The following is a 15705-nucleotide window of genomic DNA, read 5'->3' as shown; positions in this document are numbered from 1 at the left end:
TTTTTATCATTGTCAAAGCATGTATCATTACTGAAAATTGGCAAAAAACACAATCAGCTATTACATGTTATTCCCAGTTGTGTTTATATGGCATTCTTCTTTACTAGAGGCCTAGGAATGTAATGTGTTAACATGGTTTGTGTGTGAAATAAGTAAATATCCATCATACTTTGACTTACTTTTTTATTGATCATATGAAATGGGAATAATTTTACATGATTTGACAAAAAACTATGGTTTTGATTAAAAAAAACTAAGACAAAAAACATATGAACAACAAAAATTGAGTCCCGTGCAATCCAAAAAGCCAAAGAACTTTCAGAGCAAAGTTTTTTTCCAAATTGCACTAAAGTTGATCGGGCAATGTCACTGTCAAACTCGGTCGTCGATGTCTTTCAAACCCTCCCTGGATTGTAAAATTTTCCTGTAAAACGTCCATGATTCCTAAGATCAAACGGGCTGAGGACCTTTCTGACACCAAGCATGTTTCCCTGGACGATCCTCTTGAAAGTCCATGGGTTCTGGTTGTTTACCTCCATGTCTTCTTGAGTCTTATGGAAAACTTCCAAGCTCTCTCTACTCATCACCTGCAGGAGGCACAATTGTGTAGTTATTAAAGTTGATCTAGTTTACCTACCTTTTCAGGGGGAGTTGCTTAGGGCTCTGACCACATCCTTTAATTGAAATCAGTGCTTTATTTTCTGTACCTTAGCAGGGAAAGGAAGTTTCTTTGCTATTTCAGTCAGGAAATGCTCAACTTCTCCCAGTTCCACCTTTCCTCCAACTTCCACAATGAGACGTCCGTAGCGGATAGGCGTCACGTAGTGGTCAATGGCTCCTTTGCCACCACCCATGCGCTGACCGAGCCCTTTGCGTGTGATTGGCTTGTACGGGGCATTGATGCGCCAGCGGGCAAACGTGTTACGGGAATCCATCTTTCGGTTGACAGTTAGACGCATCATCTCCAAGTGCCCCCAATGGAGGTAGCCCCCACCCATTGCCTTAGGATCAGAAATCCAAGGGAGTTAAATGTCCTGTGCTGATATAAAAGTAATACATGGAATTGAAGTCAGTGTACAATATATGGACTTACCACAATTGCGTACTGTCCAGACGTGAAGGTATTTGCTGCCCTAGCCGGCCCTTGAATATCCCGTAGTTTCTTCATCTCCCTTTTAGCTTTTTTAAAATTGGGCACCTTGTTCAGAAACTTCAGTTTGGGTTTCTCTGGCAGCAGCACATCTTTAGAGAAATAGAAAAAATAAGGCATTGTCACATTGCAGTCTTATAATCAGGTCCAGTATACGAGAATCTATACAAAAAAAGGAATAGTTACCACTGTAGTCAGGAGGGATTTCAAATGTGTTTAGTCCAGCTGTGAAGACTTTTAAGTGGCTGTGCAAAACCCCTAAAAACAAACATTGGCAAATAATAATAATAATTTGATCCAACCCATTTAGGTTATAGAATCAATGACAAGATAGATTGAGCCAGATAGCATCATGTTCTCGTTTACATGTCATGGTTAAATACGAGCAGTAAAAAAAATCCCAAACGTAATTAACACCATTGCTGATTAACCAACATGAAACTGGAGCCAATGTTAATACAATTGATGAACTTATAACTTACCGTGATGGTGACCATGGGTGCAAACGGTGACCACGCTCCCAACTGCTGCCTTGATGAGAGAAATCATGTCAATTCTAATGGAAGCACGAAAACAATTACAACATCTCGGTTTGGTGTCACCGTAATAATATATTGAGTGACTTTTTATTATTTTAAGCGCTGCAATGCACAAGGTCGCACTCCCCGGTAAGCCACGTCACATCCGTTATTTTCTAGGGTTTACGACCGCCACCTGTCGGATAGGAGTGTACTGATAACGCTCACGTGATAGACAACACATTAAGGGATTTCTTTATTCAGACATTGATGGACGTTGGCCAATGTGACATTGAATAGAATGTTATTTCTTCCGTGTGAATGTTGCTTTGGTACATCTTTAGTATCAAATATCTAAAATACATATACAAATGTACAATCTTTCTGTTATTGACACTCATTTACTGCTTAACGTGTTTTCCATAGGAAACATTATATACAGCAGTGGGTAGTGAATAAAAACAGAGGAAAACACAGATTTGCTTGCATCCTTCCCAGTTGATCTGAGTGAAAATTCTCATAAAAATGCAGGTTTTCTACTCAAGCAAAATTCACTATACATCAATCTTACACAAGCTGCCCACAAAGGTTGTGAACATCCAGTTGTCTTGATTCAACCTTTGGTGATTACCATAATGTGAATGAGCAAAAGACACTTGTCTCAAGTGCAATTTGGCATGAACAAAATTGATCGTTTTCAACAAGGTATGCAAAATATAAATGTGGTTCTTAAATCCCATGATACAGCAGATCATATTTCGGGATGTTTTTGGGGTCGATGGGACTCTGGACAATCATTTTCCCCCGCATGGCGCCTCTGTATATGACCTCAATAAGATCCATGAAATCTTGTTTGGTTTTGAAGCTGCCAACAAACTTAGTGTGATCTGGTGATCTGAAACAAAGAAAATGACATCATTGTAGCTGGTGTGGGTTTTTCTCATTTATTTTTTAATAGCTCCAATGCTGAGCAAAGAAAAAGACAGTTTTAACCATGCTGTAAATACAATTGCATACAGCTACCCGGGCCCATGAATGATTATAGATTGAAAAAAACACTTTGGTCCATATTTTGTATGAATCCTCATTGAAAGTCATGCTTGCAAAATGTATTTAACCCAAAAATTTGTCTCACCCATAATCCACTTTCATGTGCTGTCCATTGAAAAAGAACACAGTTGATGGGATGTAACTGATATCAAAGTATCTGGTGTAAACAGGAGCTTTATCCACATCGACGATGTAAATGGAGGCCATATTACTCAGATCATGTGAAGTTTTTGACAGCTGCAAAGCAACAATAACGATGAAAAAATAAATAGGAATCTGTTAAAAGGCAAATTCAGGAACAGCGGATGACTCACAATTTCATCTATTTGAAGACAGACAGAGTCATCATCTCTCCCAAACCTCAAGACAACCACCTTTTCAGCCACTTTTTTGATAGCGTCGTCTATGTCTTTTTTACTGCTCAATTTTGACAAAAATAAACTCATTTTCAGGCACGGCGAATGTTTATCCGGCGGAGGATGTCGTCACTAAAATCGGTGTTCTACCGTGTGGGGTTCGTAAGGAAAATAATAATCATTTACATTTGGGGGCAAAAAATAAATTGTTTGACTTTTAGTAATTTACTTTCATGCATTTCCCCAAAGAAATAAAAAGTAAAACACTATTATACATAATTTTATTTACCAACTTCAACAAATAAAAAACAATAAATGTATGTAACAGCAATGGCACTACTTTGTTTCAGTACACCATATTACAATGTAACACAGCGAATCAACCTGACCTCCACGCTACGACAGTAGTAATTTTCAATCCCGTGTTAATAATCGCAATGCCGTGGTGAAACTTTTGCACTCCAATGGCCTGCAGAAAAGCTCCAAACCTTATATCAGATACGTTTGTTGTATTTTTTGCTGTTCCCGTCTACTACAATTTGTGTTGACATGTTGGGGCGAGTTTTCAGTCCGCGTCGTTTGAATGAACTGTGGAAACGCGGAACTACAGCGTTATGCCGTGACAACAAAATCCAAAAAATCGGGATTTCGCCGTCCATTCCTCTCTGTCACCCAAGTTGTCACATCCAGACTGGGATTCCACTCAAAGCGGAGAATGTTGACCTGGACAAATGGAAATCTATCCTGAGGTCCCAGTCTTCAACACGCCCTCAAGAAGATACCGATGACCAGGAACAAAGTGATGAGGATGAAATCCCAGAAGAGCATTCACATAACAGTCTGGATGCAGCTCAGGAACTGGTTGCAATGTGGCGTCTGGCGGGGAAACTGGTGCCTAAAGAGCTCTCTGATGAAGAGTTAAAGAACTTTGCAGATCTCACCACTAAGTCTGCTAGAAAAAAATATCTGAAATACCTGTTCATAAGAGAAGGCCATAAACGAGCACACAAGGAGAAGCAACAGCGAAAGAAAGCCGAGCGGGAACTGTTACTCGAGCAAAGGGGAGATGAAGATCCAGAGGAGGATCAGAAAGAATACAAGAACACATTTGTGCCTAAATTATGGGATCGCGACCTGAACCGAGTGCTGGGATGGAGGAGTGTCCAGGCCATGTTGTTTGACCAGCCTCTGGTCTTTGACATGAGCTATGAGTCCAACATGACCAGGCGGGAGCTTGAAAACACTGTCAAGCAGCTTTTGGAGGTGGAAGGTTGGAACAGACGTGCAAAAGACCCTTACCATCTCCATTTTTGTAACCTTCAACACAATGGAGCTTACATGAAAGAGTTTCTCAAGCGCTATGGTGCAGAAACCTGGAACAACTTGCTTCTCACCCACACAAACAGACACGCAGTTGACATGTTTCCTCGTGAAGACCTCGTATACCTCACCGCAGACTCCCCCAATGTTCTCCGTACATTAGATCCATCGAAAATCTACATCGTCGGGGCGCTCGTGGATCGGTCTATTCTCTCCGGTTTGTCACTGGCCAATGCCAAGCGCCTAAAGTTGGCCACAGCACGTTTACCACTCGATGAGTTCCTCCACTGGGAAATGGGAGCCAAAAATCTGACCCTGGATCAGATGATTCGGATAATGCTCAGTTTAAAAGAAACTGGGGAATGGGGGCAGGCTTTGGAATTTGTACCCAAGAGGAAACATGATGGCTTTTACCAGAAGAAACAACAAATAGACAACTACAGACCAAGCGAGAATGCAGACAGGTTTTCAAAACCCACAGCCATACTAAACAAAAATACTGTTACATACAAATCGAAACGAGAGTCCGGGTTTCCTGGGATGATCAAAATGTCTGGACCTCAACAAAATAGAGAGACAAAACCAGCTGGAACCAGAGTACGGACATCTCTTAAGAGCAACCTGGAAGGAATGCGTGAGCGCAAAAAGTGGTGGGAAGATTAAGGAGATGTTCAAACAGGCAATTTTTTTATACATTTACCTTTGTGAGAATGTCATTAAAGTGGACAAAATAATTCAATGTTCTGGAGTATTTTGCTTTTCTGTAAAGAATATCCACTCCACAGTCCGTCTATACAGGAAAACTTTGGTCTTTATTAAATTAGTCAAAAAAAAACAGTACCACAGTGTCCAGTATTTTGAAGGACACACATTACAAGTTAAATACAATTTCAAGTTTCCTACACAAATACAGTTAGTTATACTATCATTTTCAAACTACTATAAGCATCTAATTCCCTCCCTTGGAAACCGGCTTATAGTTTTAAAAAAAATGACAGTAATTCTTTGCAATAGAAGCAAAAATGTATTTGGTTTTTTTTCTAATCTGTGTAACCACTCGTCTCTGCAAAAATAATCCCAAAACATGATCCTAAATATTTACAGATGATCTCTAACTAGGAGCAAGCAACCTATCATAAATAATTTAATTTGAAGCACATACATTGGGGACATTGATTTTTTTCCGTCCAAAAATCAAATTAATTTAAAAAATATAAGCACCAATTCTTACAAAAGAACTGCCACAAGAGAAGTATACTCATCATGTTCTCCTCCTACAGCACTTAACATCCAGTAGAAAATGTAGCAATGTAATTAAAACAGTATTAACACAGAGCTTGGATAGGATAAGTGGGCTTGGTTATGTAAATAATTTGCTAAAAAACATAAAGAATAAGATCATTTGAGGGAAGGAAAAAAAAACGATGTAGCAGGCCATTGTTAAATACTGTATGGTCTTTTTGTATTGATGTAGGTGATGACGCTGGTCTACAGCACGATAATGTCTCCAGAGCAGCGTTCACAGCAGTTGAAGGTGATGTTCTCGTAGCGAGTGTACGGGTGGAACCGGCCAATGCTCTTATTGCTCAGAAAGTTGTTGGGCGATGAGTCTATAAGTGGAGATTCCGCCTTGCTTTCCGTACAGGAGATTGGGTCTAAAATTTTCAATACCTACAACAGATAAACAAGGTAAAGAGTTTCACGAATCCCATTTGAAAGTGCTGGAATATTTTTGAAATTGAGAATAATGTGTACCTTCCCAGCCATTTTTTCTGCTGGTGTGTTACACAGCTGATCAGATGCTGCACTGCTGCCTTTGACCACAATGCTACCTAACAGGTGGGAATTGATGGCATCTGCTAGTTTGTGATTGGCCGCCGCCAACTCTCCTGTGCTGAGGGGCTGTGCACTGGGATAGTATGTCTGCTGTCTACCCCACTGAAGGGACACCAGGAGCTGCTCCAGAGATCTGATGATGAGTACAATGGGAAGAGTTAGTGCTCAGAATCGAATGGCTACAAATGCAATTTCATCACTACCCCAAATGTGCTTTTCAAGCTGAAGTCTGCCCTTGACTGGCAATTTCCTAATTCCTGCCTAACGTCTAACTTTCCATTCACAATCAATTAGGCCTTGTGCATCAATCTTCTGCATTTAACATTTGTCATTTCTCTTTTAGCATTTAATATATATTACATTGCATTGTGCATCAATCTACTATGCTTTACCATTGTAATTATTGTTTTATTGTTTACTCATGGGTTTGATAAATGGTGAATATTTGTCTTAAGTGCTTCAGCAGTGCAATGCAGTTTTGATTAACAAAAAAAAAAGGCACACTGTCAGTTTTGGAATTAAAGGGGGATTTTAAGTGCGCCCTACAGTCCAAAAATACAGCAGTCTATAGCTTCAACTATTATTAATGAGATAATCATGAGCGATGAAGCCCCTCAATGAGTGTATATATTTATTACCTGTGAGTGAGCAACATTTCCCTCGAGAAATCCTCTCTTTCCAACAACAGGTCCTGAATGGCTACTTGTGCTTCTCTGGTCTGATGCTGTAGAGCTGTTCTGGCATTAGTCAACTCCTCTGTCATCACTCTATAAGTAGACAAATTGAAAACATAGAGGTGGGAAGGGGTCAATCTACAAAACTTGAATAAATAGACACTAAATTGCCGTCCTCTGTTTTCTTTTTCACCTAAATGGGATGCAATAATTTGACAATCTGTGATTTTGTCAGATGTATTCAGTCCAATGCCATGCATTAGCAGCACCATCCAAATTGCAAACCGGCAGTTAATGTCTGTTTCTTACCTGCTGGCCAGGAACTTGCTCCTCCAAACATCACACTGTATACTCATACGCTCCAATTGCTCTGCCGTATGTGACAAGCTCTTAGCCAAAGCCTCATTCTCCAAACACAGATGATTCTTCTCACGTGCAACACGCTCAAATTGGTACTGAAGATCATCACCCATGGACGCCACCAGCAGTTTCTTCAGCTCACGGTTCACCTATGTCATATCAAACTCCAACTTAAACTCAAAGTAATACTAGAACTACGTCGTACACTTCAATTGGCCCTTGCCTCTGTCTGTACACGCAGTTGATTGGAAAGACCCTCCTTGTCTTGTAGCAGCCTGCGTTCCGAGTTCTCAAGCTTCTCTAGCTGTCCTTTCCAGTCGTCCACCGATGGCTGCGGGGACGAACTTCGCTCTTCCGCCAGTTGTCCAGAGTCTCCTTTTGTCTCAACTATACGGCTATTTCTGCTTATGGCAGCTCGAGGAATGATGATTCTTACGGCCTCGACCTCCGTGCAGGCCTCCCTGCTCACCCTGCCCAGGTGGAGAACGCCAAGAGGTTGTGGGGCAATAGCAGGAGGTGGATTGGAAATCTTGGGGCTGCGTTGGGGGCTTGCTGCTTTGAGAGGAGTGAATGGCAGACCCGTATCTGAGCTGAGTTCTAAGGTAGACAGCGTTTTCTCAGTTTCCATGCCATCACCAGCAACTCTTACTGGGACACGGGCAGAACCTGGAACACAGGACAACACTAAAATGTGCTCATGCATATCATATGATTAAATCTAATGAAGCAACATACCCCTCACAGCAGCAGTCATGATGGTGGTCGTTAGTTTCAAACTGGTGGCGAAACAAAGGTAAATCCACTGGCTTCCAAATATTACTCTTTGGGTAGACGTCTAATGAAACAAAAATAAAACAAGATATGACTAAAGACACACTAGTTATTTCGCAAACGTGGTTGCACCTCCAATAAAGCAATCGATAGTCAACTATAGAGATGGAAATAAAGTAATCAGATGGGGAATGATATCTCCCTACATGGCTAACTTTATGGCTAAACAATTGTTGCAATTACGCAAGGTAAAACGCCTCCATAACGGCAATGAACTATAAGAATTTGATCGTTTAACATCAATTATATCTAACGTGTTCAGGTAATATATATGGATACATACCACTTATCACTTGACAATGGTTGTGTAGTTCAGAGTTGTTTATTATGGTACCGGATATTGTTGGCATAATGCAAGTCGACAGAAAAGATACACACACAGGCAAGTCATTACCTATCATTTTTAGGTTGGATTTACAATTTTACAATATCAAACATTTAACAAAAACATTATATGAATTCATCGCCCTTTTAAAGAATGTATTAAGAGACAATTTTAATATATTTTTTAGGTCTTACCTTGCATGTAAAAAAAACGGAGATAAAATAAAACCGGAAATACTATGAGGAACACCTCTTGTCGGTTGTTGTTTTCCTATCGGACAAAGTTGTTGTTACCCAAAATAACATGAAGTTTAGTCTTCTGTTTATTTTGGTCTAATCGGACTGTCTTGTTTTAAATTTAATCATGGGAGTGCATGGACTTTGGCGGCTGTTGGAAAGCACAGGAAAACCCATTAATCCTGAAACGTTGGAGGGTAAAATTCTTGCTGTTGGTATCCCTACTCCAGAGATATGATCCATTGTTTATATAGCATCAATTCACCATCATCCTTGTTGTTGTGATCAATTCTAGTCTCTCAAACACGAACCTTAACCTAGCACCAACAGATATCAGTATATGGCTGAATCAGGCCGTGAAGGGTGTCCGAGACCGTGAAGGCAACAGTGTGCAGAACGCCCATCTTCTCACTCTCTTCCACCGCATCTGCAAGCTCCTCTTTTTCCGAATCCGACCAGTGTTCGTCTTCGATGGCGATGCTCCTCTGCTGAAGAAACAAACACTGGTAAACACACAATTTAGATTTTTCCTCCATTTTCTGAACCGTTTTAACCTCACTTGGATCGCGGGGGGTGCTGGAGCTTATCCCAGCTGCCTTCAGACACGAGGCGGGGGACACCCTGAATTGGTTGCCAGCCAATTGCAGGTCACAAGCAGACAAACAACCATTCACGCTCACCCTCATACCTAGGGGCACTTTAGATTATCCAATCAGCCTACCATGAATGTCTATGGAATGTGGGAGGAAACCGGAGTGCCCAGAGAAAACCCACCCAGGCCCGGGGAGAACATGCAAACTCCACACAGGTGGACCGACCTGGATTTGAACTCAGGACGCCCACTGCGAGGCAGACACGCTAACCACTCATCCACCGGGCCCCCCTTACAATTTGGATTACTATCTTGATAAACTTGATTGCATCGAGATTATTTTTGGAATGTGGATTTTTTTTCCCGTAGGCTCTGAGGAGGCAGAGAAAGGAAGAGTTGACCCAAGAGTCCAAAAAGACTAATGAGAAGCTACTCAGGACATTTCTGAAGAGACAAGCTATCAAAGCTGTGCTTGGAGATGACAGGTGAGGACAGTGGATAGGTCTTGCTACTTCATATTTTATTGTGTGAAGACTTAACATTTGATGTAATAAATGAAACTTGTTTTGCATCTCTTCCTCAGTAAGGATCCTCTTCCCAGCCTGTCAAGCATAAAGAGAAATGAGGTGGATGACATATATGTTCTGCCTGCCCTGCCACAAGCAGATGAACAGAGAAGCAGGTCAGAATATTGTTCTCTTCATTGGTTTGAACAATTTGTCATTGCCTAAAAAAATCCACAAGTGTGCCTTATATATGAAACAAATCTTAAAATAGGCCATTCATTGAAGGTGCACCTTATATTGCATAAAATACAGGATTGACAACATTTTGCCTTTTTTTTAAAGATTTTTTCTAACCAGATTTTTCTTATTTGTCACAGCTCAAATGAGGAAGAGGAAGAGAGCGAGTCTGAGGATGTGGTTGGGGAAATATATGGGGTAACATTTTTTTAATTATCTATATTTGTGCTTTTGTTGTTGTTGATATTGTCAGTGTTTGTGTTGAGAATACTTTCTCCATTGATATGAACACTCAGCCTCAATTTAATAGGGTTGAGTTTGTATTTTAATAGCACTCCATACATATAGTTGAGTAATATTTGCTGCGTCCTTCAGGGGTCTGAATATTTTGGTGACCCTAACTCTGTGGACATCAACTCAGAAGAATTTGCATGTCTTCCATTGGAAACAAAGCATGAAATCCTCAAAGACATGAAGGAATTTGCGAAAAGGCGTCGGACCCTTTACCACAAACCTCCAGAGGTACGATCTAAGTCACATTCTACATGTCTTCACAGCTAAGAAGGTATACACACATTTGAACCTAATTCCCTTGTAGGTCTCTACAGATTTCTCCCAGTACCAGTTATCTGGCCTGCTGCACAGAAACAAGCTAAATCAACGTCTAGAGGGGGTGGAAAAAGAAATGAATCAGAGCAATGCACCGCCGCTCTACAAACAGGAGCAGCAGAATCATGATGTTGAGTCCCGTCGACTTGTCTCGGAAGACAATTCTCACTACATCCTCATTAAAGGCAAGTACATTGATCATTTTTGGTATTTTTATGTTAAATAAGTAATACAAAAACCCATTTTACAGACCAGCATTTTTTGTTGTTTGTCATGGAACAGGGCGATAATAATATTGCATTACAATTCAGTCAAATGCAACTGTTAACCATGTCAGGGACAGTGAATATCTATCCGAAAGTTGACATTTAAGGCATTTAACCTTTTTACAGAACAAGTAACTATTGTTGGTAATTTGAAGAAAAAAAAGTTTCTTTGTCCCTCCCAGTCAAAATGGATTGGACGTCCACTCCTGTCAATGGCAGCCAATTAATTAGATGAGTTCCCTATAATAAAAACAACAACAAATTCATGCATGAAAGGGTTATTTGCTGAATTCTAAAATAATCCTAAAATCTAGGTGGTTCTGGTATACTTGTATTAGATTTTAGTCAGAAAAAAAAAGGAAGTTAATATTCACATACAAATGTAACTGGTTCCAATTGTGATTTGTTTTTCTGCAATACAGGCTCTACCAAAAGTAAGAATCCTTCAGAGAGGGAACCTGCCCCTGCACCCTGGACTGGAAACGCCCTATCAGGCTTTATAAAACGAGCAGTAGCTAAACCAGAACCCTTGTGGTGTCTCGTCCCTGAGGAAGAAGATAAAAAGCAAGTTTCCTTTTCAGGGGACTGTAAAGTGTCAGAGGTCATTTCACCCCCTTCGCCTCGCACGCTGAAGGCTATCCAGGCTGCCATGAGTGACAGCTCAGAAGAAAAGCGAGAAGACGGGGATGGTAGCATTTCTCCAAGAACTGTGCTCGCCATCCAACAAGCATTGGACGAGGATGGCGAAGGAGTGAAGCAAAACACTTTAAACAGCAGCTCTGCCACAAAGTTGCAAATCGACATCAGTAGTCCGGAGGAGGATGAGACAGAACCTGATGCTGTTAAAGATTGTGTTATAGAAAAGACTAGTTTGAAGGAGAACACCATCGGAAAAAGTATACCCGATGACTTGTTAGATATCGGTTCTGATTATATGGAGGAAATTAATGGACAAAGGAATAAAGTCGTTCACTTTGCAGGAGCTATTCATGAAGCGAAGGGTGGGTCTGATGGACAAAATATGGGGGAAGAGATGAGTCAAGTGGACAAGGACATGCAACCTGATAATATAGGTGACTCCATTCAAGGATTCATGTTGGAGAAGGAGCCTCACACACGTGATACTGCTGAAAATGGATCGGATTATCATAGGGAGACTCAGAGTCGCATTGAGTTGCCCGAGTGGGGAAATAATCAATTCACTATTGACAGTGAATCAGAAGGTAACAGAGCAGATGCATTCAAAACTATGAGAAAATCTAAACTAATTTAAAAAAAAAAACATGTTTCTCCAGAGAGCTTTGTGGAAGTATCAGAAGAGGAACTTGAAGCGGATATAAAGAAGATCCATGATGTTGGGAATTTGCAAACTGAAAATCAGTCCAGTGCTGCACATGTTGAAAACCAGAGCCCGATATCAATTGAGGAGAACGACAATGAAACACTGCCTGGTGAGGAAGTGGAATTGGAGGAAGAAAAAGAGAATGCATCCTCTTCAGCTCCTGCAGTCAATGAATGGGAAGATTTTGATGCAGTACGTACGCGGTGTCGGTTATTTTTGCAAGATCCATCCAAAATCAACTAGAAACACAGTGAAAGCCATTCTAATTCAGCAGTTGAAGATATTTTTGGCATTTTTGACATAGTATAGAATTGATACATAGTTGCTCCATTCCTCACAAATATTTTTAGGCTTTTAAATGCGGGTTTCTAACGATAGCTATTTCAATTTGAAACAAAAATGGTCTTTCGTGAACTCTGATCAAGCGATGACATCTTTTTTGGTGAAACATACAATAACTAAAACATTTTTTTAACTGGACTGTACTCTGAAGAAGTATTCTTTGTTTCTGAAAGATTTGTCTTTCAACACTGACAACTAATTTAGCACATACTGTATGTTTGTTCTGGGGCAGGAGGAGCTGCAGTCTCTGGAGAGCTCTTTACAGGTGGAGCAGAGCAACCTGAAAGAGCAGCAAAAGCAACAGGAAAGGATGGCCAACACAGTCACAGGGCAGATGTATCTAGAGAGTCAGGTCAGTCAAAACAGCTATTTAAAAAAAAAAAAGGTAAAATTTAAACTGCTTGTGTGACTTTGGTAATTTGCCGTTTTTTTAAATTTGAAATAAACCTAAAACCAATTTGTTGATTGTTCTGGTGATTCCAGGAGCTCCTACGGTTATTCGGTATTCCGTTCCTGGTGGCACCGATGGAGGCAGAGGCACAATGTGCCGCCCTGGACAGAACCGACCACACCAATGGCACCATTACTGACGATTCAGATGTTTGGCTGTTTGGAGGACGACACGTCTACAAGAATTTTTTCAACCAGAATAAATATGTGGAGCACTACCAGTACTGTGATCTGCAAAACCAACTGGGTAAGTGACCTCCACCCATTTTCATAACAAAGAAAACTTAGTTTTTTTGCTTCATTTCAGAGTTACTTCACATCAAGTAAGGGTGTCCCAATCACATACTTTTGAGATCTAGTCACCTGTATTTGAGAATCTGCCAAAACCACTCATCAACCTACAATTGCACTGATGAAAGAACCCTATCAGTTTCAACCATATAAACGACATCCTCAGTTCTCTTTTTGCCACTTTAAGTCATATAATCCTGGCTGACACTGACATGTATAGATTGAGAGGTTTCAAAACCGTGTTGACAAAGTGCAATGAGGCATGACAAAGTGCAATGAGGCATGCAGCTGTTAATCTGATATGTCTATATCACTCGTATATCACTGACAGGTGTTAATGTTGCCCAGATATGATGTACCATATACCCTACGCCTTACTTATCAGTCTTTTATCTTGTTTATGTCTGGATTTTACAGGTTTGGATAGAAACAAACTGATAAACCTGGCTTACCTGCTAGGAAGCGACTATACCGAGGGCGTGCCTGGGGTTGGACATGTGACTGGCATGGAAATCTTGAATGAATTCCCTGGGAATGGGATGGAGTCACTGACACAGCTCAGGTGTGTTTCAGATTTCACTTCTATGAGTATCACACTGTTGACAGGAAGCAATGGACAAACGTATTGGTGTTTCTGACCATTGCTGTTCACGGAAAATTAATTACATTTAATTCAGGTTTAAAGACTTTCAAGGTCTGTGTGTTTATCCTACACTGCCAGGTTGAAGGGTTTGGCCTCCTTCAATCCAACCAAAAATATTGAAGAAACACGAATGATTTCATTTTCCATTACTAAGACAATTGTTGTATTGTCTTTTTAGTGAGTGGTGGACAGTCGCTCAAGAGAAAAAGCGTTTGACTGACAATCCTCGGGACACAAAAGTGAAGAAAAAGGTGAGGAAGCTCCAACTTCCACCTGGATTCCCAAACCCTGCAGTGGCTCAGGCTTATCTTCAGCCTGCGGTTGACCAGTCGGAGAGTTCCTTCAGCTGGGGACACCCTCAATTGGACACGATCAAAGAATATCCTTACATTTAACCGAATTAGTTTGCAAGACCTGTCTCTCAAAATTATTATTATTTTTTCTTTACTAACCCTTCACATTTTGTCAAAGTCGCTTCGGATGGACCATTAGAAAAACCACAGAGACCCTTCAACCTGTGATTAAACAACTTAATACACAACAGGTAACTTTCAGCTGATTGTAATGTTTTGTAGCTCTGTTATGCTTTCTGATTGCATTTAAAAAGTGACAAAAAATCTGCTGTATTTATTGTAGACTCAGTTGCGGATTGACACGTTTTTCCGCGTGGAGCAAAAAGAAAGGCAGATGATCCAAAGTCAGCGACTACGTCGCGCTGTCACTCGCATGAAAAGAAAGGAGAACGGAAACGTCGACAAGGACTCTGATGAGGAAGTTATCAGCCCATCCAAGAAAGGAAAAACAATTAAAAAGGGCCAGAAGAAAGCTGAAAGTGGAAAAGTAGAAAATGACCTATCCTTTTCCCAAGGCGGATTTTTAGGTTCAGGGGGAATTGGCGAAAATTTGAATACATCTCGGAATGATATGAGTTCCTCTAGCCAGGAGTCACCCATGGCAAAGTCTACCAAGTCTGTCCCACCACAGCACACGACCGAAGAGGGCAGCAGCAGCTCCGATGAAGACAACTATGGTAAGGTTGCTATGGTAACTGCACAACCTGTGTTCAGAGGAAGCACGAGAGGTCGCAGTAATAAAAGCAGGAGAGGAAGAGGGCGAGGGAAAAAAAACTGAGAATGAATCTTGAACAGGAAATGTTTTTGTAATTTGATAAATGGTTTAAAACATTGGGCACTTTTTTTAAGAATGTCAACATGACTAGGTACTATATTGCATTAAAAAATTGAATGAATTTGCCCAATAACAATATCAACTCTTTTTTTTTCTTTGAGTGCCGTGAATGAGTTCAACTTTAAAGTTTTACTTGGGCTCATAACAAGTGTTTTGATTTCATTTATTCATTCATCATCTTTCATACTGAACATCATTGCAAGGGTGAATTGCTGGAGTCTGTCCCAGTGGACTTTAGACGTCTGGTGGAAGAACCAATGCTAATTTTTATTTACATTGTATTCATTTATAAATATATTTGTATTTAAAACAATATATAAAAATCACAACATTGACTAATAATTTAAAAAATGATAACATTTTTTTTCAGGATTAAGTTCAAGATTCACTTTTGAGTAGCTGTCAATTGCAGTGACCACTGACCCTGAAAGGGTTAAAACAAACCCAAAAAATGTTTAGGGTTATTATGTAAGTTTATTGTCAGATTATCAACAAACCACTATAGAAATAAGAACATTGTTTTCCGTTAAACAAAATATTACCTTAATATAACCAGTCTGATGGTGGGGGCGTTACCATGTGG

The 15705-nt window shown here is 40.3% G+C and overlaps 5 protein-coding genes across 6 annotated transcripts; 2 read left to right on the top strand and 3 right to left on the bottom strand.

The window, feature by feature from the left end:
- Positions 1 to 166: 166 nt before the first annotated feature.
- mrpl16 (mitochondrial ribosomal protein L16) lies at positions 167 to 1845 on the bottom strand. The gene is made up of 5 exons (XM_077714131.1): positions 1633 to 1845; positions 1337 to 1408; positions 1094 to 1242; positions 708 to 1001; positions 167 to 587 (listed from the first exon to the last, which is right to left on the bottom strand). The coding sequence occupies exons 1-5, from the start codon at positions 1697 to 1699 to the stop codon at positions 396 to 398; spliced, it is 774 nt and encodes a 257-aa protein (XP_077570257.1). The 5' UTR covers positions 1700 to 1845; the 3' UTR covers positions 167 to 395.
- Positions 1846 to 1911: 66 nt separating this feature from the next.
- Positions 1912 to 3231, bottom strand: txnl4b (thioredoxin-like 4B). Its single transcript, XM_077714132.1, has 3 exons — positions 3033 to 3231; positions 2804 to 2955; positions 1912 to 2563 (listed from the first exon to the last, which is right to left on the bottom strand). The coding sequence occupies exons 1-3, from the start codon at positions 3162 to 3164 to the stop codon at positions 2398 to 2400; spliced, it is 450 nt and encodes a 149-aa protein (XP_077570258.1). The 5' UTR covers positions 3165 to 3231; the 3' UTR covers positions 1912 to 2397.
- Positions 3232 to 3420: 189 nt separating this feature from the next.
- On the top strand, positions 3421 to 5133 carry trmt10c (tRNA methyltransferase 10C, mitochondrial RNase P subunit). The gene has a single exon (XM_077712497.1). The coding sequence runs from the start codon at positions 3624 to 3626 to the stop codon at positions 5055 to 5057; it is 1434 nt and encodes a 477-aa protein (XP_077568623.1). The 5' UTR covers positions 3421 to 3623; the 3' UTR covers positions 5058 to 5133.
- Positions 5134 to 5522: 389 nt separating this feature from the next.
- On the bottom strand, positions 5523 to 8204 carry blzf1 (basic leucine zipper nuclear factor 1). Its single transcript, XM_077712499.1, has 6 exons — positions 8000 to 8204; positions 7488 to 7930; positions 7214 to 7413; positions 6869 to 6997; positions 6150 to 6363; positions 5523 to 6065 (listed from the first exon to the last, which is right to left on the bottom strand). The coding sequence occupies exons 1-6, from the start codon at positions 8016 to 8018 to the stop codon at positions 5883 to 5885; spliced, it is 1188 nt and encodes a 395-aa protein (XP_077568625.1). The 5' UTR covers positions 8019 to 8204; the 3' UTR covers positions 5523 to 5882.
- Positions 8205 to 8472: 268 nt separating this feature from the next.
- Positions 8473 to 15642, top strand: ercc5 (excision repair cross-complementation group 5). Of its 2 annotated transcripts, none has more exons than XM_077712489.1 (15): positions 8473 to 8867; positions 8952 to 9162; positions 9618 to 9733; positions 9832 to 9930; positions 10132 to 10189; positions 10367 to 10513; positions 10590 to 10785; positions 11289 to 12089; positions 12162 to 12400; positions 12783 to 12902; positions 13034 to 13247; positions 13709 to 13853; positions 14113 to 14315; positions 14396 to 14478; positions 14571 to 15642. In XM_077712489.1, the coding sequence occupies exons 1-15, from the start codon at positions 8794 to 8796 to the stop codon at positions 15063 to 15065; spliced, it is 3201 nt and encodes a 1066-aa protein (XP_077568615.1). In that variant the 5' UTR covers positions 8473 to 8793; the 3' UTR covers positions 15066 to 15642. The 2 variants fall into 2 exon arrangements, with proteins under 2 accessions (XP_077568615.1, XP_077568616.1); XM_077712490.1 differs by having other exon boundaries at positions 8474 to 8871; positions 8987 to 9162; positions 14571 to 15640.
- Positions 15643 to 15705: the final 63 nt, after the last annotated feature.

This window comes from Stigmatopora nigra, chromosome 3 (genome assembly GCF_051989575.1).
Source record: "Stigmatopora nigra isolate UIUO_SnigA chromosome 3, RoL_Snig_1.1, whole genome shotgun sequence".
Classification (NCBI taxonomy): domain Eukaryota; kingdom Metazoa; phylum Chordata; class Actinopteri; order Syngnathiformes; family Syngnathidae; genus Stigmatopora; species Stigmatopora nigra.
The sequence above is the reverse complement of the archived record's forward strand: the minus strand, read 5'-3'. Positions and strand labels throughout refer to the sequence as shown.